At 42.4% G+C, this 26,428-nt stretch overlaps 1 protein-coding gene across 1 annotated transcript in view; it reads right to left on the bottom strand.

The window, feature by feature from the left end:
• Nucleotides 1-26,428, bottom strand: part of AGBL1 (ATP/GTP binding protein like 1) — a 226,126-nt gene that overhangs the window by 127,005 nt on the left and 72,693 nt on the right. Inside the window, exon 17 of the mRNA XM_026036318.1 lies at nucleotides 24,347-24,527. Within this exon, the coding sequence (XP_025892103.1) occupies nucleotides 24,347-24,527 (181 nt within the window). The remainder of the gene's footprint in view (nucleotides 1-24,346; nucleotides 24,528-26,428) is intronic.

A 26,428-nucleotide genomic window follows, 5' to 3' on the forward strand; every position in this document is an offset into this window, starting at 1 on the left:
GGGAAGGAAGGGAAGGAAGGGAAGGAAGGGAAGGAAGGGAAGGAGCACAGAGAAGGACCTCACTGTACACGAGGCTGCAATGTGATTTATAGTGGAATCAGCCAGCAGCTGACATACGAGAAGACACACTGCCCTTCCTCCACTGGTAAATTATAGCCCTGACAGAGCAGCATTAACTGGAATATGCTGAGTGGTAGCTTGCAGAATAACAGAAAACAAAGTGCATAGTTTGTCAACTCCTCTCCTCTGCCAGGCAGGACTGGGCTAGCTAGGGAAAGGTGAAATTAAAATTTCTATAATTAATTATAAAAATAATAATAGTATTAGGATTATAATAGTATAGGATTATAATAGCAATATCTGCAATATTGTTGGAAAATCCCATGATATTTGCATGACAAACACCTCTCTGCAATGAAGTATCATTTCCTTGCAGGTTTCTGAGCAGTTCCATGCACAAGCCCAGGCTTGCCGTATTTCTCCTGCCTGACCAGCAGTCTCCAGCTCTGCCTGCAAAGCCCAAAGACTCGCCAGGAGTTCCTACAAAATAGCTGGCTTTCTACAGCTTCAAAGCAAGAACAAAACGACTCATTTTCTAGTCAGACATTCCTCCGACACTGAGGGAAAGTGGCTCCCTTCCATTTAAYTCCACAGATTTCTACATGCATCTTTACCATTATGTGGTATTTTCCTAATAGACRTTTTGCCTCCACGTAATTCTCATCTACATGGTGCACTTCTGGTTAATGTACAGCATGATTCCCCCCCTATATTCAGGGAGCCTGTTAAGGCTTTAGAAGGCGCCTTAAGCAATGAGTTAGAGATATCGTCTCTCCCAGGGCCTGGAAGTTACTTCATGCAATAGCTATTAAGTGATGCATTGCAAATAGTTTAATAAGGCCATTAGAGCTGTTAAGAAAGAGATCCCAATACATCAGTATCTCTTACACGAAGCCTCCTGCACACAAATGTGCAGGCAGCCTCCTCTACCACATCCTTTAGGGGTCTCAGGAAAGAGGAGGAGAAAGACTGAGCTCTGCAGCACCCAGTAAAACCCAGTATCTTCAGACAGCCACTCAAGTGCTGAACTTGATTCATTCCGTATGAAACCTCCTAACTACTAACCAAGCCACAGCCGGCCTCCGGCAGTCTTGCCAGTGCAGCTTGTGCTCGCCAACACAGCCATGTCAACAGTAATTAATTATGAAAAAATGCAAAAAAAAAAAAAAAAAAAAAAAAAAAAAAAAAAAAAAAACCCCACAAAAAACTCAACCATTTTGCACCCTGCAGCTCCAAGTGAAGCAAACCCAGCCAACACAAAGCTTATCTTTCAGCATCTCCTCAGAGACCAGGCACCAGCATCTCCCGCGCTGCTGGGGGAGCATCCGAGGGCCCGAGCTGCAAGGCACTTGGCCGGGGTCAGCTGGGAGGTTGGGGGCTATGTCTGCACATGCACCAAGCTCCCTCATTTGGTTCCTTTCCCCTGTGCACTTGCACAACAAGCCTTCAGACCTCAGCGGATGCTAATTCTGGTACCCAAAAAACTACAACAATTTGCATTTACATAACCGCTCATCCGAGCGCGGTGTCTCTGGGCACTTCACAACAGCAAAGTTAAACGAAGCATTCAATGCAGTCTTATTAAAATAAAGTATACACCAGAGAACCACGATGGGCTCGTACAATTCCRCAAAACATCTAGAAAGTTTTTAAAATATATACACATGTATATAAAAACATAACAGTAACAGATACAATGGCTGTAAATCTAAAAACCAAACCAAKCTCTCCAGAAAGCTCACATCCAAGCCCAGATTTAGGCAAGGCTTTAAAAGACTCCACGTAAGTGCTAAGTAAAGCGGACATGGAAAATGCAGGGTGCAGAGTGTGATTCAAGCTTCCTAGGAACTCCTAGAAYCCCAGGGGCACTGAAAAATTTGTAAGAGAAACCACACCAAGACACATTAGATGTAGCTTGCTGGAAACATCTGGTTAAATAAGAAATAGGGCACTAGTAAGGAACAAATATAAGTGGTTCTATCCCTTTGTAGGATAAAAAAACCACTAAGCTCTTTTTGCACAGCAATGATGGATTTTAATTGAAGGCTAGCACGATCAAAAATTCCCTCTTGRAACAGATTTGTAAAGTGAAATTACTTGAACACTAAAATAAATGACCTGATTTTTCAAAATATGGAGCTACTCATCACTGTCTATTGAAGTTCAATAGAGTAGCAAGTACTCAGCATYATCCAAAGTCAGGAAATTCTTAACCAGTTTCCTTAAAAAAAGTCTTTATTGTTCACCCATTAACTCTGTTCTTAAATTAAAAACAGGAAGTTTGAAGCATGAGAAGATATCAGCAGTATTCCACAATGGCTGATACGGTGCTTTATCCACTGGGGGCTTTCTTCCCTTGGCTCTCTTCCACACTTGTTATTATCTTACTATAAYCACCTCTTCAAGGAAGAGGATTATGAATATTCTGGGATCAATGGATAAGCTGGAAGGTGCTCATGAAGAAAATGGATGATCATTACCCAGTTTTTGTAAKAAAGGGCTTACAAAACTCTTTCTGATAAAACTTCTGTTCCAGCAAGTTAAGGATATCAAGTCATAGTCAGAACTTGAAATACTTCTAGAAAAAGAAAATGACCAAGTGCCAGACTGGTAGGGTCCCTTGCATAGATATGGAGGTGAGGGGAACACAGGGCAAAAGCAATAAATGATTGAGAGATTTTAAGTCATATATAAGGGTAACAGTTATTGTCCTTCTACACAGAAGGCCTACAGGCATATATTGACAGAGCATCATGGAAAATTATTTCTATCTATTGGCTCATCTAACTCAGCACACTCGATCACTAACCAAAGAACAGGGCCACATGTCTACTCAGATCAGTGTTTGATGGCTGTGTGTTTTTCCTGTCTAGACAACAAACCCTGTTTCTCCTGGAGAGAAGGCTTAAACCAAGAGCCTGCTCATTTTTACAGAAGAGCTGAACACAATTGTTAACACACACCCAAACTTAACAGGTGAACAGCAGCACTTATGTATTGCTGAGCATTAGAGAAGGTAATGTGACGTTTACTGGTAAGGAGATAGCAAAGAAGGTTTTAAAATTACCTTTCAAGGAAAAGACCAATACTCTGACAGTGCTGAAGAAAGAATCCTAGATCCTCCTTAAGAGCCATTGCTTCCATCAGGGCTTTATCTATAATGTCTCTGCCAGGAGGAGGAAGACGTGCAAGAAGCTAGAGATGACTAAAATTTGCTCAACTCTGAGATTGAAGAGAAACGGGAATAAGCACGATGCCCCCTTAGCGTTGCACTGGAAAGGCTGGCAAGTCTCTACAACAGTTTTTATGCTGATAAATAATGTTTCTCCCTTTTGATTTTTTCAGGACTCCTCCTTTGAGCTACTCTACCAACCACAGACTCTAGGGTGACTAAAACCTCTGCTGCACAATATTCAGTCAACATAGATAGGCTCACAGAAGTTTCCCCTATGAAAATCTCTGTGCAAATTAACATAGACTATTTTGATGAATTGGAACAAAAGTTGCACAAAGTTACATATTTTTTGGCCATGATTGCAAAAAAAGCAATGAGGAAAAGAACAGCATAGGAATGACCCAAGATCTAAACTCTCTTCCTTTCYTAAGGAAGAAGTAACACAGCTCAGCTGTCACAATTTAATTAGTTCTTCCTCAGCTTTATGGTTTCTCTTAGCTATGAAGAATATTTTATAAGGAAGTGAAGCCACTGGTTGCCCAAGGAATAGGGCCTWGCTAAAATGTCAGCTAAATAATCTTTCTTGACTTGTTTCTTCCTAATAGTGTTGCATAATTAGCAATGCTATGTAGTGTAATGCTTAATATACTTAACACACTAATTGCTGGTAAGGTATAAACAAGATTTACAACCACTCTCTAAAAATACTAACAAAAACTGACACAGAAACATGCACCTTCAATTAAAAAAAAAAAAAAACCTGATGATTTTTGTTTCTCTGTACCTATCCAGCAGGGCAGAATCTATTACCAAAACTTTCAGGCAAACTAGGACAAGAAAAGCAAAGCAAAACAGTAGTGATACATTTTCCTTCATTTTTGATTGCTTAAATAAAAGTCTTTTCAAAAACCTCCTATAGCCTCCCTCAGAGTATGGAAAAGTACTTTTTCTGTGAAATCTCCATTTCAATGGAGCTATCTTTTATCAAACAAACACTTAGCTATTTCAGACAACTCCATTATCATTAAATTAAGCCCAAAGTGCTTCTTTAAGGTATTACTGGAATCACTCTATAGATAGGTAAAGTGACTACAGAACAGCTTAATGACTTGTCTGGGGCCGTACAGTAAACATTTGATAAAAGGGGAAAATGGATCATTCCAAGGGAGAAAAACAATCATTTGCTTAGAAAACTTTTTGATGCTATTCACAGCAAGGAAAGCAATTGCTTAGTGGCCCCTCAAAGATTTATGCAGTGAAGGATGCTTATCTCTACACTGAAAACTAGAAGAGACGGAGAGCAAAGAGAGACTGCAACCACGATAGAGAGAAAAAGCAAGAAGGTCTATCGAGCTTCTTTCTCTTCTGCTCACAAGGCAGATTTGTTGGTCTGAAAAGCACGCTCATTGAATTGCAGCACTGAATATATTTCTTGCAATGCGGCTCCACAGCTGCAAAATCCCAGCTGCAATTAGAAAACTGTACGGCTGGATGTTTTATCATTTTTATACGTGTAGGCGCCCCAGCGCTGGCTGCAGCTGGCCTCCCGTCAGCCCCAGCTGCTCCCCAGCAGAAAGGCAGCAACCGCAATTGTGTGTAAACATCAGTAAAACACCAATTTTGCAGGGGCCAAAATTATTTGAAACTGCTTAGCACTTCCCAGAGCAGTCAGGTGAAGATGACTTGCTTGGAAGAAACCAAAGAATGTGATTTCATATCATTAAACAGAGTGGGGTGATTAGGTGACCCCCTAACCATTAAGTCTTCAAATAGCCAAAGAACCACTGAGTTACAGAGTAGGAATGTTCCACAGTGAATGTAAGCCTTCATTATTCCCAGGCTCTAATCACTGAAGAGAGGGATGATGCCTTTTCCTCACGCTTGGCTATGAGGAGTATTCTGATGGTATTGGTTGTTGCCCAAAACAAATACTGCAAATGATCCATGGATATTAAGGATAAATTAATGACATTGTGGTTTACAAGCAAAAACACAAACTCATGTYATCTTTAGCATTAAAGCTGCATCCAAGATGGGTACATTTAATATGTAGTAAGTTGTAGAGGACAGACACACAGGTTCCTTTCAGCCAGTTTTAAATCTAGGGCAAATAAGACTTGATTTAGGGCCTAACATATTTTCCCAATTAGATATTTGATAGTTTTTCCAAGTTATCCCTTTTCTTCCTTTCTTAGATCCTGCAAAGTTGTCCCCTTTCTGTCCAGTTGCATTCACACTACTAACAGAGCAGTTACCCAAACTGACAATGAATATCCCTTAACCTCAATCCTGATTTCTCATGTAACTCCCCCATCTGTTACCACATCTGTAGACGACACGCTCAAGGACTGTACAGAAAAGACAACAATATCTTGAGTAGCACAGAAATAATCCACTGTAGAGGCTGYAAGCACTGAGACTCAACATGGACTTCATAGGGAATGGCCAACCAGCAGAGCATCTCTGCTGTAGGGTTTATCTTTGGCCTGGCCTCCTAAGGTTGGTCACAAATTTGGCTTTCCATTTATTCCTATGCAGAAGAGACCAACTCTCCCCCAGAGCAGAAATTAAGAAACCTCACACTCTCCTTTTTTAATGTAGAAAGCTGCCTTAAACAAGACAAAAAAAAAAAAAAAATCTAACACTTATCCTCTGCAAACCAGCCCCCTTGTCTTTAGCTTCTTCCAAGTGTAAAGCTCCGTGTGCTCTGCTACAAGCTGTTGTCCAAATAAGCAGCAGGTCTCCCTCACCTTAACAGGGTCACTGGGACACACGCAAGCAGCCACTCAACCTTACAGRGCTTTGGGCTTTGCTGTGTTCCTTCTTGGCAGCCACTCCTGTTCATCCTAGGGGRGCTGGCAGGGGTGATGTCTCATGGTTGATTGCAGGTTGCCTAACAGTTKTGCACCTACCTCAAACAGGTTAGAGCTGTACATGAACTCAAGTCCCCAAGAGGGTCTTCTCTTCCTTTTCCTTCCCCTTCTACCAACTTCTGTTCCCGTTACAGTTTGCCTTGAGCGCTATGTGCAACCGCCTATTGCAACAGCAGGGATGTTATCCGAGGGGATCATGTTCCAAGGCAAATTAGCCAGCATCCGTCACAAACTCTGCTAAAYGTTATGCTTGCCTCTCAAAAAATCTCTAGGCTGATTAGCCTCTAGAAAGAGTGGAAGCTTAAAGATCCCAGGGTTTATCACTGCGATGAGCTCTCCCCACAGGAAGAGAAAGGAGCGTAGCTGCAGCAGCAATTTGGGAGATGCCATTTGAACAGAGAAASAACAAGCTGAACGAAAATTCTGCCAAATCATTTCTTGCAGGTTAGTAAATCCTTCTGAAGCAGAGGMAGTGTCAACAATAAAGCTTAAAACAGATGGATGGATATTTCTTATTTCCGTAYGTATAAAGCAATTCAAGAGCCTTGAAGGAAGGAATCACTTCCCCGGGAACCCTGATTCAGTGACTGCAGCTGAAGTTGATTCCAAAGCACGTTTCCTATCATTGCCAAGGGACATTTGAGTTAACTATATCCTCAAAGTATTATTTACATCCACTTCTCTGGATTTCATCAAATGCAGAACGCCTGTGCTGATTGAATGGACACACTCCCTTAATCGCATTCAGAAGGGAGCAGCTTGAGCTTTATTTATTTATTTACTTGCTGATTTATTATTATTATTTAGCGCTCTGCTTGCAACTGCAAATATGCCTTTGCTGCTCCATTAACCTGATCGCTTTTCTGAGTTTCAAACTTAACCCAGAACGTCCACACAGAAAATATCTAAGCAATATTTGGAAAAGCTGTGCCTTGCATACMGGGTTGAGGCTATAGGTCATACTTTTAATGAGAGCTTAAGCTGGGCTAAAACCTACTAACACTGTAAGGACAGATGCCAGCAAAGTCTCTCCAAGTGTGGATGCTGACAGAAAACTTTGCCACAATCCTTCCCATTGCCCCTTGGGAAGCAGAAGGGTCAATTCTTTTGTTATTTGCCCACGGACTCAAGGAGTGTCAGTACCAAGAGAAAACAAGKTAGTTGTGTAGTAGGGGCACTCACCCAGGGGTTAGGGTAAGCCAGATGAGCAAAGGATACCAAGCACATGCGTTTCATACACAGTAAAAATACATTGTTGTACATGTGTGTTCACAGCTTAGATTCCAGCAAAGGTGGCAGTGGCAAGAAAGCACTAGCGTGTATTTTCCCTTGTCTTTTCCTGAAAGAAATAGGGCTTCTTTGACATCACAACCTGACACCACAAAGTTTGCTACTTGCCAGCAAGGATTCACAGCATTCCACTTTCAATCATCTTTGAATGAATATGGAGAATAGAGGAGGTGCCCGAGGACTGCAAGATGACTAACATGATTCCAGTCTTCAAAAAGGGCAAGAAGGACCCAGGAAACTACAGGCCACTAAATCTGACCTGCAAAAGCAATGGAAGAGCTGATCCCGGATGCCATCTCCAGGCATGTGATGGAGGATAACAGGTTGATTGGGAATAGTCAACATAGATTCAATAGGAGAAAAAACATGCTTAACCAACCAAAATTTTATAAAGGTTCTTATGCTGACCAGCATGCCCTGCAAGCTAAGAGACAGTGATGTTTCACCTCACTCAATTTATTTGGAAGGCCATCTAGAAATCTATTTACCACTTCCCTAAATGGAGAAAATGGGGATCCACTCACTGGGTTACTGTACTGAGTGGTGAGCCAGCAGAACACATGGTTTCAGGACATTCAGGGGCTCAGATTGTAACAGACTCCACTATTAGTATTCAGGGCATATTAGAGTGCATACATTAAAACAGTGATTTGTATTAATAAGAGGAACAAATGAAAATAATTTATTTAGGACAGAAAGTCATAAGGATTCTTATTCCTTCTGTTCCTGGGCATAAAATGACTTTAGCAATTAGATCTAGAAGAAAAGTCTTCTTTCCTTATCACCTGCATTGCCATTATAATGTCATGCTATTGCACAGAGCTCACTAAGGGAACTATTGGTGTCACCTAATGACTATGAAGGTGACAAGTGTCCGTTCTTGTCCTATAATATCTGACTGGCAATTCTTCACTGGCCTTTTCCACCTTCCTTTTAATTTCTGTTACTTTGCATGATATGAAATATGCTTTTATTTATTACTGACTCTAACCATCCTTGGTAAACATCAAAATAACAATGGTTACAGACAGTGAAAACCACCTTAAAAACCCATTCCCTATGAACAAAGACCCTTATCTTCATTGAACTCCACGTATCTAGATGTAGAAAAATTGTTTCTTTTAATATATACAAAAGACAAATGAGAAGCATACTGGATTAATGAGAAACCTACTGGATTAATATGCATACAAGTCATAATCTTCCTTTCAAATGTACCTATTAGCAGGTCTGTGGCTGTATATAACCAAAATTCAGAACACATACAAAAAATTCTTCACATATATATGTGTGTGTGTGTGTAAATATATATATATATATGAAAGTAAAAGCAGTTTTTTCCTGAATTTTTCAGTCCCTACTGGAAGCTACAGGAACATTACTTTACAATTGACCCCAGAGAGACAAGTGTTTTATTTATATCACCAGAAAAAAAAAAAAAGAAAAAAGAAAAACAAACACATACCATTATATGCTGTCTTTTTTTAATCTATTTTTAAAAAATCACAATGGATCTTTTAAATGACTTCAAGTCCTTTTCATACCCTGCTGATGTACATTTTACTTATTTTGGATGAGTGGCATCAAATGCAAATAACTATAAACACTGATGGGATTATTCTTTAAGTCATGAGTTCCAAGCCCTTCCACATATCCCACAGATAAATGGCACATTAGTAACATGTTTTTCTATTTTCTAAAAAAGCCAACAAATCCAGTCCTACTTCACTTAACCAAATGAGTTTCAAAGAGAAACAAAGAAATCTCCTGCCATTTTCAAGACTGATGATGGTCCTTCTCTTCTAAATATTCCCCCTACACATTCCTAGTTGGCACAATGACATTAATATCCTAATCACTGAATTATTAGCAAAAGAATTTACAAATACTGCTTGTTTTTTCTTGGTCATGAAGGGAAACCACCATAGATATTAAAGCTATGCTTTGAAAAATAACAACTTGGGAACCTTATTGAGATTTCGGCTTGCTCCAAATCTGAGATGAGCTAAAACTACTCTAAAGACATTCTGATGCTAATAATGAGGCCATTTAACACTCCTTATTATTCAATATAAGAGAGTTCCATAGAAACAATGGGAAAAAATATTGTAATAGCACAAGTTGGGGGGAGCAAAACTCCTTAAGAAATGCTGTATCTATCCGTATTGCTYATCTTTTGCAGGGCAAAGCAAATACTTGAAAGATCCTCATTTTCAGTACAACCCTCATTCCCAAGGCTCCTAAAACAATTTAAGGACYATAATTAGAATACAGACAATGAAACATTCAGAAACCAAAGGCAACAATTCTTAAATCCAGGGTTAACAATACAATATTATCAGTCCCAAAAAGCAATTACAGCCTACAGGTCTTTTAAATCACGCCTCCTGAACACCAAAGAAGATGAGTAGCCAGCTTGAGAAGTTAGCTCATCATTTGCAACTGTAAACTATTGACAAGCTGCCCTGGCAGGCTCTAAAATATTGATATCATCTGCCTACTACTGACATGCAGCTACAACATTCAGACGTGATACACCATAACACCTCTACATCATGCTGCAAACAAAGCAAGCTGCACTGTTATCAGCTCAAACTAATGCTGAATTGCATGACTGCTTGACACATCAGCAGAAATAACTGTCCTCTAAGTATCTAGTTGCTTTTAATGAACATGAAAAGTGATAACCCATAACCAGGACTAGGACTTCTGAACCCTAAAATAGAAGATGCCACATGGCAATCCTGCCCACCCTGTCTTCTGAACCCAGAACATTGCTTCAAAACATCAAGCTCTGCAAGGCTACAGAGAAGCCCAAGGACAGGGCAGAAAGGCTCAGAGGTCATAACTGGGCTAGACATCAACTCGGATACTATCTGAAGAGACACCTCCCTTTCAGAGCTGCTTGGGTATATTTTGCTTCTTTAGGCATAAGCACAGATACTAAAATTTTAAGGCAGTGCTAGTGTCCTAGGGCCTRCCAATAATTAATGGAAAGAAAGATAAAGGAACATTTTTGATATGTGACAGGAAGGCAAGAGGACACAAATGAGATGCTTTTCCTGAGTCTGCCGATTGATTCACATGACAGCTTATATCAGATAAAAAATGGAATTTCAAATTTCTCTCTGCTTTGCCTGTTCATCTTTTCTCACAGTTTGACTTTTCTTTTTAGCCTTTCCCTTAGGCTTTCTTACCCCCAGCTCTGCCACTCCAAGAACTTCTCTTCTCTGTACTCAGCCAGGTCTCCCTCACTGTGACTTCAGCCGTAGGCGTTAGCAAAATTGGCTGCTTTGATTAGAAATGTGCAAGTGGAAGGCAGATAATAGCCTGGTTCTCTACACCTGATCTCCCAGTGAGGGGTCATTGATAAGGGTCAACAGCTGAAATAAGCGTCTCATCACAGGAAGAGTTTGTGAAGGAAAAGCTGTACTGTCAAATAAAGCAGAGCATCACAGCAATGAGAACTGGAGGGGGGGCAAGTTATCTATATATTTAGGTTTGTGTCTTGCAAATTTTGTTCTGAAATCTGCATCTTGAATTTTTGTTCCATGGTGCCCAACTTCTGTATTTAACTACAGAGCAGGTTCAGCTGAGCGAGCTGCAACTCCTTGAAGTGATTTCTTAGGGGGCTGTAGTCACCCTTCTAACAGGGCTACGCTCCAAGGCACATACCACAGCTTCACCACATGCACTACAAGGCTGTGATAATAGACCCAGATTTAAATTATTTTTTAGCCAATTCACTATGGACATTGATTTAATCATCTCCAAAGGAATTCGGTTGTTGACTGACACTTGCAAAATGAACACCATCCCAGATCATTTGACACTGGTCAGTGTTGTATCACCAAGCCAAAGTCTTCATTTTAAATGCTGTTATGAAAGAAACACCAAATGATGATATTTGATCTTCTGCACCAGTTACTATTTTGCATGTGGACAAATAACCACCACCTAAGAGTCAACACCAGGCTTTTAGGAGTTGTGAGCTCAAAAGACACAGGTTGCTTGAATTGGCTAAATTTATAGACTGCTTAGCTATTGAGGGTCCATTAACCAAGTAGGGGAAAACTGCTTCCTTTAGCCCATCTCCCATTGCTTCAGCTGTGATGGCTGAGCAGGACATCTTGTACCACAAGTCCCTTGCTCTTCTCTAACAGCCACTGGTGCATGTGTCATTCTGAAAAGGATAGTAAAAATAGAGTCTTTTTGGTTAAAGATGACAGAAGGAAAAGAAGCCTGAGATCAAAAGCCAAAGAAACTTTCCAATAGTGCAAGGCATACAGCTGTGAAGGCCCGCCCCATGACTTCTTAATTCAACCTGGCAAAAACACTATACAGCAGCCTGCAAAGAACAGTCCTGCCTTGGGTCTTAACAGCCAAAGCCCAGTTCCTTGCCTAAAAAGTACTTTCTACCTGTATGAACAACAGTAACACCCTGCTCCAATGTCTGCCCATCTTTCCCATGCTTCTCAGCATGGAGAACAGGTCCATAACTTTCACCCCACTGCATTATGGACTCGAACTAGTCAATGAAAACCAAAAGGCACAATGGGTAAAGTATGGGGATGTCCTAGGGKACAAAACTTTGCTTTCACTTCAAAACTTGAGGTAATGCAGAACTGCTTCTGAAGGTTATCCATTCAACACCAGGAACTTTGTGGACTTTTGAAACCTTTTGAGTGAATGAGTGTTGAGACAGCTTTTGCTCAAGATGGGGCTCCTTCTTGACACTGATACAGACSAGGGTACCTTGGATGTTTACATCAGTCTTATTTTTAACAATATTGGGAGAATAACACTCAGAGAATCATTAATTTTCATGGGAAGACAGGCTTTCTAGCTCTCCCTTTCAAGAAAACCCTTGACCCTATTTACAGCATCCCCCAGCTGCTTGTGTAACTACTACTCTCTTTCATGGTAGTGTCTTTGGAGGAACCTGGCATGATGGATAATAGAAGTCCTCTGACACACTGTGTCATCTATCACATAACAGCCCCAATCCTGCTAACAGGTCCTTCTCCATATGTCACTGTCAGCTCTTGTGCCACCTCAATGCATCAAGAAGAAAAGTTTGAATATGAAGCACAGTAATTCTTAAGTTACAGCTCATTGCACCTTTCCAGACATCAAGCACTATTCTGTCCATCTGCCAGTCTAATTTTCACCTCTCCCATCAATGAGAAATTAAGTCTTCTATATAGAAGACAGAAAAAAAAAAAATCAGATAACTAGCAAAAGAGGAATATAAAAAATTAACTCCTACAAGAACTCACACAAATCACCCTCTGAAAAGTCAAAGTTACCAATCTTCCCTTTCACATTCTTTCATTAATTCACAGTCTCCCAGCACCGTTACTGACCCAAACCTATAGCAACCATTTCATAGACTCATCCTGTACTTGTTAGCATTTCCCAGGTTAGACGAATGTCTGTATTACTCAAATCATTCACAGATTCCCCAAGTGAGAATGATATTAAATTTCAAGAATTAAAATGCCACTTTGGAACATTCCAATGATATTTTAAAATATGATTTGCCATTTTATTATGCTATTGTCATGCAGCTTATGCATATTCCCGTTTCATAAAAATATAATTGTTTCAGAAGATTCACTGGCAAATTACAGACAGAAAATTAGTCAAAGTTTTACTATGCTAAATCCTTAATGATGTTATTAATTGRAAGGAACTTTTTTTAAGGAATTATTTACCAACAAAACTCTATACCTCCGTAGCATTCATTTCACTACTRCACCTCCTTGATCTATCCCCTTCCTTAGAGGAAAGATCTATCCTCCTTAGAGGAGGATCTATCAAACATCATCATCTTTACATCATTTCTAGTAGCTGGGTCATAACTCAGCTGACTCAAAGGTGCCCGGTTTTTGTGTAATCTTCACTACACTCATGGTATGGCAGCTTAGCATTCACCCAAGTTGTCTTGCAGCCACAAATCACACAACCTTCTCATCTCCCTATCTGCAGCAAGAGCTTTGCGTGGCAACCCTAAAGATGCAAGTGATGGAGCTTGGCGAGCCTGTGGGAAGCTGCTGGGCCAAGGCCCCAACAAGCTCTCAGACCCTTGTATGTAATTTCCCCCTAAAGCTGCCAAGCAAGATGTCAACACTATCGCTTTTGCTTTCCCCTTTGCATCTCAGAGCCTGGCTTAGAGACAGACTTGTTCGCATAAGCGAAAGGAAAGAAAGAAACAAGGAAGAATAACTCAGCCAGGGCAAACCCTGGTCATTATTTGGACCAGTAAGCAACAGAGTTGAATTACGACTTGCTGTGACAGGACCCTGAATAACTGTTAGCTGGAAATATTAGCTTACATTCAAGAAACAATTACAGGAGTTAGCCATTTGGAAAAGGAAAATACGTAGCTCATGCACCACCATTCAGCCACCACAGCTCACATCTCAAATTGGAAATAAAACCTCAAGGGAGAATAAATAAATAAATCAGTCCAACTTTATGGCCAAATAAGGTAACACGTTTTCCATAGAGCACCCAACAAAACATATGCATATTTGTGTGCCTAATTTATACTATCCATTCCCATAGGATGAACATAATCAAAAACGAGAGCACAAATGGCCACTTAAATACCTAAAGCCCAACATGAGTATTGTGAATGCACAGGCATACAAATTTTTCAAGCACAACTGCATCCTTTCAGTCCTGGCAATCTGGATCAAAATGCTCTCTATTACCACGATTTTATATGCATTTACACACACAGAATACTGTATCACTTGGACCACAGGGTTTTTGGCAAACCTCAAAGCAAGCTCCTCATTTAAACACCCAATTAAGTTTCAGGGAAAATTAGCAATGACAGACTCCTATGTACACCACGGTTAGTTTGGAGAGAATTAGTGCTCACTAAATACATGCYGTTTGGGGCCTATCCACCCCATCTGAGACTCTGCAAGTAAAATTACAATTTCAGAGTTGCCATAGGTATTTCTCAGAGATGGATGGTAGTCTCTAAGGGCAGAGGGTAGAAAACAAGGCAAAGCAGAAAGTTTAACTACACCTAGGTGACTCATTTTCAAATCACTCTAGTCTTCCACATCTACTGCAGACCTACTCAAGAGTATTTGGTCTAACAGCTTAAAGCCAGCAACTCCTGGTTGCCTCCAGCCCTGAGAGGCAGTCGGTTCACAGAGGCTGCCTAAGAGCTGCTCTGGATCAGGCTGGGGATGCCTCACAAGGAGCATCCATAARCAGGACACGTAAAGCTTGTGAGGGCACCGTGAGACTCCTGGAACAAACGCTGTGGCAAGTTAACTGTGTAGCTGCACACACACAGAATTAGAACTAGTGATTACCAACTAGAAAAGGCATCAGGCAGCAACACTAAAACAGACAGCTCCTTATAATTAACTGCCACCATCCAAGATCTCGTTTTGCTGTGACTTTGTGTAATAATTCAAATTATTTCTGCTACTTACTGCAACAAAGGCTTTTTCTTAAGATTTTCCTTCTTACGTTATACAGCCCAAAGCCACAGAGACACTATTTGATTTTGACTAGAACATGGGCTTGATGGAATTACATGCTCTGGCCATTTGCCTGGAGATGGAGAAGCTGCACAGTCCAAGGGGCCCTCACCTGCATGTCAGGAAAAGAGGCAGAAGTTACCCTGGCTTGAAGGACTTGACTCTTCAGTGCTCTTCTCCATCTGAACATTAGCATCTGCACAAACATGCAACATGCTTCCACAAACATGAAGGTATACCTAACAAATTCTCTTTTCTTAACCTGCACACTCTGAAGAGGAAAAAACCACCACCCGCTGCCTTCACTCCTAGKATTTTCACATTCAATCTTTAGGCACAGTAGCCTGCAGCAAGATAGCAGACAGCTCAACCAGCAGTAGGTTTAGCTGCTCCATACAGATGGTTGTGCCCAGAGCATCCASCTGGGCTTCCTAGATCTCTGCCACACTCCAGACTGCTATTCTAGCAACCCAACTACATTTAAGTAACACCACCTTCACTCCACCTTCCAAGATCCATCTATTTCACTTCCAYGGCTAGCTTTACCACACAGCTATCAAAAATATAATCCAGAGCTCCTTTACCTGACATTATATCCACCCAAGCACAGAATTGACTGCTAGCTCCAACACGRTACTATAGATTTCTATAACATACACTCACTCCTATAAGAAGTTGCATGAGACTACCCTGCTTTTCTCACTCATCACTAAAGCAAGGATTTAAAATCATTACAGTGCTCTGTAGAGGTGAATAATTAGTGTAATAAACTACATTGCTACCTATAGCCTCTTTTCCTCCTCCTTCTCATTTATAAACTATATTAAAATAGTTTATGGTTGCTTAGCTGCTGTGTAGTTTGCATCTTTACATGTCATAACCTATACAGAATGATAAAAAATAGACTTTTTTTTTATTAATCGTGGCCTTTCATTTTAAGGAAATTTATTAGCTGTAAGGTAAAAATGAATATAGGAAGTGCCATTTAACAAGTACACTTCTATGAGCACATTCACTGCTGGTGAAAGACTTCAAGGAGCAGAACTGCTCCTGGGAACCGGCTACCTGCTTAAACAGCTTCCAGGGGAAGCAAGTGGTGTCTGGRAGAGTTGGCTCTTCATCAGCACATGGACTTCTGAACTTGGAGATTCTCGGCCTCCTGCAAAACCTGTTACTCTGCAATAGCCTTGCAGGAGGAGGAAGGTGATAGAGAGGGCTCTAAGAGGTAGTTCAGAGGAAATAAAATAACCAAGACAGGCATTAGGTGAAGACACTGCCTGGCTTATGGATTGTTACATGTACATTTTCTCAGTAATAAATCCTTTCCTATGTTTGCAGTTTAATGTACACRCACATAGCATAATATATCAGGTCGGTTCCAACTATCATAATAATTATGCCTCAAGTGTGTCAGTGGTTGCAGACAGCTGAAGGCAAGCCAAGAAGTGGTTCAGAAGCCAGGTCAGACAAAATACATGAAATAACCATTTAAGATGTAGACAAATATGCAACTGTCTTCCATTAGTGCATATCCTCTTGTAAAATTCCATCAGCCAGTTCTGAAAGACCACGGAAAAGTTGCTCAGCTCTACTAAATTCCAAATAAAGTATGATTTCTACAGCCTTTGACAGCATAAATCACCACTATTCCCACATAATAATATATCATCATCGTTATTCGAGGGTTGCTGTCAGGGTTAGGACATCACTGTGCTCGGGTGCATCCAAACACCAACTCCAGAGCTTTCGGGAGGCACAGACCCAAACTGCAGCAACACAGGAGCTCGGCTCCTGCCCATCKCACCCTCTGCCTTCTTCCCCAGCTCAAACCCACACGCTGGTGACAGAGCCCATGAGATCTGGTTCACTTCCAACACTGTTTTGCCTTCCCAGCCCTTCAGGACCCGCAGCTGCTCTGCAGCATTACGAGTGCACTCCTGGCTCCAAGTAGAGCCGCCTGTTAGGCTGCAGAAGAGGTTTTGATTTCTCACCCTCTTTGTCATTCCAACATCGACTCAATTTTCTACTTTTCATTTTCTTGCTGCTTCTCTGGGACTTTCAGCTGGACTTACAAATTAGGGTGGCAATTTGCTCAAATCACTGGAGCAAAATTTGCCCATGTAATTATCCCAATTGCATGTGCAATCATAGAAACTGTCTGCACAGGTGAACAATTCAACCTCAGCTGGTCCTCTATAGGTGCATTTTTGCACAAGCAATTTTGAAAATACAGCCTCCTAAATGACACTTATTTTGTTGATAAGCCTCCTCTTCCCATTTCTACAAACACAATTTTCAATTGCAAGTCCATTTGCCAGACCAGGGCTGTTATATCTCTCTCCCATCACAGTACTTTGCCAGCATTTATTTGAATACCAGATCCCAAAGAGAGGGTAGAGAAAAGTGAAAGTCAGAAATAAATAGAAATGTTAATCTTATAGCATGCAGCCAACCCAAAATGTTTAAAAGCTAAACTCAYGGAAAAGCAGCTCTACACCCGCATAAATAAGCTCCAGATCTTTTATTCATAACTTTTTAAAAGAATTCCTGTGCATATATATCACAAAAAAATGATGTGTTTTAATACTTAAAAGGGACTGAATGGTTGTATAAAACTGGAAATGTCATTTGGAACTCCAGGGATGTCCAGTTTTCAGAGCAAAAGAAATACTGCCCAATTTATTACACAATATAATATACAAAGGTATATTACAAGAGACAATAACCTTCATTCCCAGGCAATTTCAGCTTTCCAGGTAGCGTGGCTACTGCAGTAAAGTCACAGACATTCTTCATCACATCTATAAAAGTGAAGTTTTTACAGTTTCATTTTGTGGACTTTCTTTTCCCGTTCCACAAATAACAACTCCAGCTCTGAATCTGTAGTTTCCAATAGTCATTAACAGACCTGGATAGGCAGATTTGGTCTTAAGATGGGTGACCAAAGCACTCCCTACACTCAAGGCACGAGTTCATCTCCAAAAGATTCAAATTTGATGTCAGTATTTGATGCCTGCCATTCCTCATCAAAYAAAGCAATACCTGCAAATTCAGCAGTAACCACAACAGTTCCGAGCGCAGCTTCAACTGTGTGGCAGCCAGGTCGARCTTTACAGAGACCCTTCAAATGTCAACAGTGCCAAGTGTCTGTGAGTGTCCAGAGACCACTGTTTTCCATGTAGCTGTGAAGTCATGAATGCAGAAACTGAAAGGTTGAACCGGGTGGTTGCTGAAGTCGCTGCAGTGGGGACATTCCCCACCCCAGCAGTGAAGGACAGCAGCAATGACAAAGCTCACACCTCCATAGAGCACATCACAAGGTCAAGAAGACAGCCTGGGCTTAGTCTTAGATCCTAAAAGGTTACTAGGGTGCTCATTGATCATTGACATTCTCACCCAATCATGGGCTGCCCCACTAAAGCCTCAAATCCTAACAACTCGGTTCCTGCTCCTTGCCTGTCTGCAGAGAGCCTAGACTTAGAGCCTAAAAAAAACCAAGAATTATATATCACAAAAGGGATTCAAATAAGCATAGTGCAAACAAAAGGGAAAATCATCCACAAYCAAACCCAGAACAACAAGAATAATACGATTCAATCAACTCATTAGCTCCACTAAAAGCTTGCCTCATACACCAGTCTCCTGGCTCCTAGAAACATCTTCAAAGCAGAGCATGCATCTGATTATAAATTCCTGTCAGTCAAGAAAAGAGACACCAATGCAGAGCAAAATGATTCCCTTCTGAGCTCATGGAACATCATGTTCATATCTGATATTCACGCTAGCTTGAAAATACAAAGCAGTACCTATCTAAAATGAAATAATCTCAAAAGCTAAAAGCTGAAGTGTTTAGAAGCCCAATAAAGCCATATCACTGAGCAGACATCAAGTAATTTTAGTGATGAAATACCCAGATGACCTTGCATCACCAGCAGAAACTGGGTGCAGTGGAGCAAAGGGAGGTGCACTCAACTCATGGGGCATCTTTACTGCTTCRGAGAACTTGACAAATGCTTTTGATCCTCCTGATCTTAATATAGCTATTAACTAATTAGTTCTAATGGCCCTTTAGGGAACTTACAGCAGGTGCATTTCACTTTTGTAAGTCTCAGTTATAGAAGCTACTCCCTGGCTAAGTTCTAGGGGTCTTTTTCTGTGCTTTACCAAGACATGCAGGCAGTAATCTGCTTTTCTGGGCAATGTGTCAAAGACCAGCAATTGTACTGGCCTGTTTTTAGGCTGGACATTGGGACATGGACGTTATAGTTCAATAGATTGAACRCACTTGCCTGCCTGAACTCCTAGACGCACACGGGACATGCCAGAAAATAAAAAGCACAGCAGCTAAGCACCCAAAATTTCAGCTATTCAGCTTCCAGGCCACAAAAGCACCAAGCAATAAGGGCAGCCACTGGCACGTGACTGGTGCCAAGCCCCAGAGGTGCCCGTAGCAGCCAGGCCTCTGTTCCATGGACTCAGACACACAATAAATTAGGTGAGGGTGTTAGAACAACAGCTTGCTGCTAATTAGTCACAACCCCCTCAGCAGGGTACCAACAAAGTGGCAGAGAAAATCTCAAGTAAATTAAATTTTAAAAATCCTGCTGCAATCGCTCCCCCAACAGACCCTTCATCTCCCCTCCCGGCTTTTTATTTATTGTAATTACTTTAGTAATAAGATTTGTTTCCTTGTTATTATATATATTACCATGCGGGGCAACAACAGCAGCAAAAAAATAATAGCTGGGAAGAGTTATGGAGCTTATTTATCTCCGTGGCTGTTATTGGGCCACTGGGTGGAGAGAGTGATGAGAAGGTGGGGGCCTGCGAAAAGCAGTAAATAGCCGGGAACGCGCATTCCTCAGGAGCGGGGCCGCATGGGGACGTATTTACGAAGGAGGAAACACTGACAACGAACGAATAATGCTAATAACTCAGGGGGCCCAGCAGTCCTGGGTGATAAAGGAAGGAATAAACAAGGCTGTGTTGGAAGCGCTGCCGAGGGGGGCCGGGATGTCTGAGGTGATGATCCCGGCAGCAGGGAGCCAAGGATGGGCTGCGACTCCAGCACAGGGCGAGGGCTGCAGCCCTGTCTGAGGCATGTCCCACCACACAGATGTGCTCAGAGGGGCACGGTGAGGGGCCAGATGCTCCTCTAGCTCTGGCAGGGAGCAGCTTGCRGCAGTGGAAGCCGGGGGACGTTGCAGCCTTGCCCCTGCCTTGCCCTGCCCATGCACTAAGCACAGGCGCTAGCCTAAGCTCCCAGACTCACAGGGCAAGGACAGTCACACCAGGGCGCCAGGAGCAATAGGGCTGCTTGCCCTCAAAAAAACACAAACGGTACCAAGTCTTATTTTGCTAGGAGAATTCACGGTGGCAGCCAGGCACACCAAAGCGTTTCTGGTGGCCCATCAGGGCAGCCAAATTTCCTAATGGGAAAGCCTCACTGCCTGGCCGTGCTCCACCCCCGGAGAAGGAGCCCCGCGCTGCCTGGGGGTGCCAGGGCAGCAGCTCGCCAGGAAACCTCCCCCGTGCCCGGGAAAGCTCTCCCACACCTCACGCCTGCTCCTCAGACACATCCCCGGCCAGCAGGGCTGCTGCCCAAAGTGCCATTTCCATCTACTGCGAGGTCTGGAGCAAAGCTTCAGGGCAAGCAGACATGCCACCCTAGCCAGGCAGCGTGCAGCCCTGAGCACAGCCCGTCTACAAGGTCACCACCTTTCAGGAAGGGTCTTTCAGCCCATCTACCTTGGTTTCCATGCATACTACCCAGCTGCTTTTAGCATGGCGCACAGAAAAGACTAGCCATGCTAATTTAGATTCAGGGCTTCTGAAGATGATATTGGGATAGACTTGCAAAGAGCCTGGTAAAAAACAGCAGCAAACTAATCCTGTGGCACTTCCTTCTGCTAGAGATAAGGTCTCCCACTGCTTTAATTAATGACACGCTTCGGAAACGTTCCTTCCCCAGCCTTCTCACATCACAGCCCTCTCCTTAGAGAGGACACATACATCACAGATTAGCTAGTCTGGAGAGCGGCTTCAGAGGGTGTTTGCAGAGTGCATGGCACCAATTTAGTTATGCCAGTCCCAATTCCGAGAATTAAATTCCTCCAATCCTCTGACCAACAAGGAGCAATGAAGACAGGGGAGGGGGCACAAGGGACCTGGCATAGCAGGTCTGCAGCTCCAGCTTTGCCTGATACCACCTCAAGGCTTAACCCCTGAGGATACAGTTCTGGATCATAAATTGAATCCTCATATTAGCCATTAACTTTCTTCCTGTTCCTGATCAGCTCYGCCTCTTAGTGAGGCAGACAAAGGGGAATAGGAAGAATAAGTCATAGGCAGACTATTTTTCCATTAGAGGTAAATCTACTTCTAATTCATCCTCTTGTGAGCATCCTTCTTCAAAAAGGAAGGATGAGGTTCCACGCAGYGAGTAGGAGAACACTCCTTTTGCCCTTTATAGCTTTTGGGAGCATGTAAAACAAACACATCCTGGAAGGGATTTCAAAGGATGTTTCTATCTCTCCACTTCAGTAACTGTCAAGGAAATCAAGCTTTTCCCTGTTGGCTTCCATGAGGTAACAAACAACCCTCCACAGGCAAACTAGGGTGGAATAAACAACCTGCTAGAAGGGACTGAATTCAAAAGGAGAGCAAACCCCCCTCCCATGGCACCAGCATGACCTCCAAGCAGTAAGAGAGCTCACAGCTTTGGGGGGAAAGGAGGGAGGTGCAAGCGGAAGCAGAGTGTTTTTAAGACTGATAAAGAGTAGTCCATGGCTATAATCCAAAACACAAATCAGAATTTCTGCCTCCTCTTCCAAGCTCTGCTGCTAAGGTACCCCATGGCCTTAAGGAAATTTGCACAACTTCTGAGGGTTTTATCTTCCTTGCCCAAGCATCAGGCTCACCAGCTCCCACCAACACTGACGAGCTCAACTCACAAAGTGCATCAAGTTCCCTTCACTGAAAAAGCTGCTTTGATTCAATAGAGGAAGGAGAAGGTGAGAAAAGGGCAGATGGAAGGGAAGAAAGGCAATGTGTAAAAGGAAGAAAGGAAGAGAAGAGGGTGACAATGTAAGAGGAAGAAAACAAGCATAATGCAGGCCAATTCGGGATTTGTGAGCGGGAAAGATATTAAAATATACCAAACACCTTCAAGTACAAGCTGCCCATAGAGTGCCCCTCCCCACCACACACACCCATTTTTTAAAAAAATAAATAACATTTCCCTGGGAGTCTCCATTTCTTGTGTGATCGATGACATAGCAAGGCTGAATCGGTTTTAATTTAATACTTCTGGGAAGTGGGGAAGAAGAAAAACCCTCAAACACAGGCCCTGTTGGCAAGCGAGGCGTATTAATATTTGGCAGCAGGCATTCCTGCTGTTTATCCTGATATAAATTACATTATAGCGATACAATTAATAACGCTAAACTTAAGTGTAATAGATAGCACTACTTATCTGGAGCTGCGGCRCCTGGAGAGGTCCAGCCACAAGCACAAGCGCCGAGGGGCACAGGGGCCCGTGCCAGGTGTGTTCCCGAGGCAGGGACACCAGCTGGGAACACCCCAGCACAGGGTGCCGATGGATGTAGACAGCAGAGCAACAGGAGGGCAGCACCAGTTACACCCAGCTGCACTGGTAGGTGCAAGGCCACTAARTCAGTCAACGTTATCAAGGGTGTAGCATCTTAAAGTGGGAAGTATGGAAAGTGGTCTCTGTTTCTTCATAAAATGCTATTCATGCTGCTATAATGAAGCTTTTTACAAGCCCCCTTTATAAAAGTCAGCTTTATGAAAAGTAATGATTGTACATCATTTAAAATATAGAGCCATTATCAGACCGACTAGCTGCGTGCTATTTATATAAGCTTGTCTGCAACCAGGAAAGGCAAAACACCCTCTGTGTGACACGGGCCTGGGTAGTAGAATACACCTCATCCTCGTGTCACAAGGAGCCACCTCCCTCCCTCCTGGTGGTCCCTTTGCTGCTGTGTTCCCCTCCTGATAGCTAGAAAAAGGTCAGACATTCCCTCCAGCCCTCTATCCGCTGGAAACTTTGAGCAAGCACTGCAAAAAGGGGAGGGAAAAAAGAAAAAGGGACAGCCTCCACTCTCTAGGTGGATCTGGGAAGCTGGGGCTTGGAATAAGCTGGGGCAGCATCCAGCTGGTGCCAGCAGCCCTCCCAGTCCACTGATCACTCGTGTCCTGGGGAGCACAGCAGCACAGGGGCCACTGCTGCTCCTTGTCACAAACTAGAGACCATCAGAACAGCCCAAGGTGCTCCCTGTGGAGCCCCACAMTCCAAATCCAAGTGAATTAGTTTAGAAAAAAAACAAACAAGTGCAACTCAGTTTCTGCTCAGGGTTGTTTTCCTGTTTCTGCAGCATTCAACCTGCACAGCCTGACCTGAAAGCAGGTAAATACAGCATAAGTTATTCCTTTAAATTATGCATTTCGTGCTTGTCTAAACCAATCTTCCTGCTTTGATATTAGTTCCRTTAGTACTGCCAAGGTGGGGGGTACAGCTGTCACCAAGCCCTGCAAGCCCATGTGCCCTCGTCCAAGGACACAGTATCCCCCACAGCCAGGAGTGCTCAGAATGCCCAGCCCTGGCTCCAGAGACAGGACTGATGGTTTTTTAAGTTCTCTTTGCTCCACAAATACCCAATGAAGTCAGTAAACTCCACTGCTCTCGGAGATACCAGAGACTTTCCCACACAGACCAAGGCTCATCTTAGGGCACCTGCCAAGCCTTCAAAAGGAATTTCTCTTTCATTAGTTGCTTAATTAATATTTTCATCTTTATGCCTTATAAGCAGATTTGCACTTTTTCACTCTGGAATGGGTGGGGGGAGRCATGTTAGTGTGGATTGGAAGCATTTAAAATCCACAGAGAATCAGTATTTTTGAGCTCAAAACTCGCTATCTTTTAGGAAGGGTACAGGGAAAAAAAAAGGCAGTAAGAAGGAGGGAGCTTCACTAGATGGAAATATTTCTAYGCAAATATAAAGATTTACAGATCTTTATTCATCTTTTCCCCTCAGGATATACAAAGCATTAATTAAAGTGAGTTATTCCCAAGCATATCTGCCTGGCAGGCCCAGTCTACCTAACTGACACAACAGAACAGAGAGATCTCCCTGTGTCAAACAACCTGGTTTAAACCCACTACTGCTCCATGCTGGCAGCTGATGGCTATAGTCACACAGAGCACAGAATCACAGATCCCAGAGACATGCAAGAAACATTGGGCTCCATCTCAGATGGACCTTTTTTCCCCCGCCTCCACATGGACTGACAACAGAATCAATGAAACAAACCCAAAGCAAAAGGGTTTCTCCTCACCCAAAACACTGAAGCCTGGTCAACAAACCCAGCGTGGGAAACAAGCCCCGCAATAAGCAGACATCACTACAACTCACTTGCCATTGATGACTCCATCTGGATTGAGCATGGGGATAATCTTGAAAATGAAACATTTCCTCAGGAGATCAGCAATGGGATCACTGCTTACAAGGAACTCCAGAGTCCCCTTCATCACCCAGCTGGCATTACTTTCACCGGGGTGAACACGGGCCATTAGGAACACATAAGGACGGCTGTCTGCAAAACAAAAGCAAAAACTAGACAGGACTTCTTTGATTTTTATGCCATGTGCTAGTTTCAGCCCCACCCTTTGGYTTTTTTATTTCCATGTTGTCTTGCACACATTTACATGAACCATTAGAAGACAYTGTGCATGTGCTGACTACTGTCTCAGTGATACCTGCCTATTTTCAGCCAGTTCTTGAATGTTTGACCCTATCAAACTGCACTGAAGTTTAAAAGGCAACTAGAAATTATTTCGTTTTCTAAAGACCTATTAATTTCACTTTTCTCCATTAATCACTAACAGTCCTTCAAACACCAACACAGATCTGGCCACCTACACAAGGGTTCCAAGGCCTACAAACTGTCTGAGCTCTGGCAGCAGCCTGCGTTGTAGGGTTAGGATCATAACTAATGGACTTCGATAAAACTAAAGAGAAAAGATGAAGATGTCACCCCAACAAGCTACYGAGAGACCGAGTCTCTGATGGCAGCAATTGCAACCTACACAGCTAATGCASAATTACTTTTGGTGGAGTCTCCAGTTGTTTAGCTTAGATACAATTTAACAGCTAGGACTCAGGTTTGTGAAGCTAATTCTCAGAAACTAACAGTTCAGTTGTTTTGATTAATACATTTTGGAGGGGACACAGTATATAGGGATTTGGGAGATAGGAGGATCAGGGCTTCTTTTTTTAAAATGAGAAAAAAATCTTACAAAACAGGTTCATCAGATCTTATCAATGAGCTGTTTTGAGGCAGACTTTCAGTTTGGCAGGAGAAGTTGCCCTGCTTTCAGATGTGTTTGTTATTCCTGTGAAAAAAACACCTACATTTGGCCTAGTTAAAAGTCTCCAAAAATTTCAGTATAAAAATGTTCAAAGAAAACACACACTAACAAATTTGAAAACAGATTCTCTGAAGCTCCCATCTGTGCTGAGCAGAATCCACGAATGAGCAAAGGAAGATCTGGAAACAGGAGAAGGTAGAGGAAGACACCTGTCAGTAACAGGAAAGCAGAGGACAAAGCAAAGATTTATTTTAAAAAATATATTTTTTGTGAGTGCTTATTGTCCTAAGTCCACCTAACAGCTTTGCTTTCTGCAAAGCAGTATTTGTCCAGGTATTACACTGAGGCCAGGATGGTTTTGTCCTGCTCCAAACAGCTCCAGAACTCGCCTCTGCTCCCCAGCACAAACYGAGGGGACCCGAGGGACAGCCCTCTGGAGGGGTAACAAGACAGAAAGCACAATCCTTCCAAAAGCATCATCTGACTGCTGTTCTGTGAACAATAACCTTGTAAACAACTGCCCAATTAGCAGCCCGTACTCCCTTGCCCTTACCTCCCAAAGCTGTTTYCAAATGCCTTGCAAAGCAATTAAAGTATTAATCAGCTAATGTGATATAGGGAGGTGGAATATCTATATGGATGAAAAATATAGATGCATCACAGAGTTGTATAGCAGTTTGTTCCAGTAACAGCAGTTCCTCACTTCCCAAAGAAAGGCAGTGACTGTTCTCCATAGCCACGCAGTTAGGTCTGTCAGGATGCACACTCAGGTTTAGAAGCAGCAGCCTCCATATCTCCCTACTCCATCCTCTTCAGCAACTGCTGGGCACTAAAAACACTGAACTACACTAAGCTCGGAGCAAACACATACCGTGTGTTCAGTAGAGCACCTAGAACTCATTAGCCATCTACTTGTTTAATTCTTGCACCTTACCTTGTTGTGATGTTATATAAACACCCATTGATCAAAATATACCAGATGCATAAATATACTAAATATACAAAAAATCCTTTACCCCTTGCAGAACTACTAGCCATTCTGTTTTTTTCCTCCAAAATGAGAGTACAAAATTGCTAGTGTACTCCAGCTAGATGTTGCACCCTGCAGTCTACCTTAAGTAAGAGT

The sequence above is a fragment of the Nothoprocta perdicaria genome, unplaced genomic scaffold, assembly GCF_003342845.1.
Source record: "Nothoprocta perdicaria isolate Ctin4 unplaced genomic scaffold, notPer1 scaffold_176, whole genome shotgun sequence".
Classification (NCBI taxonomy): Eukaryota; Metazoa; Chordata; class Aves; order Tinamiformes; family Tinamidae; genus Nothoprocta; species Nothoprocta perdicaria.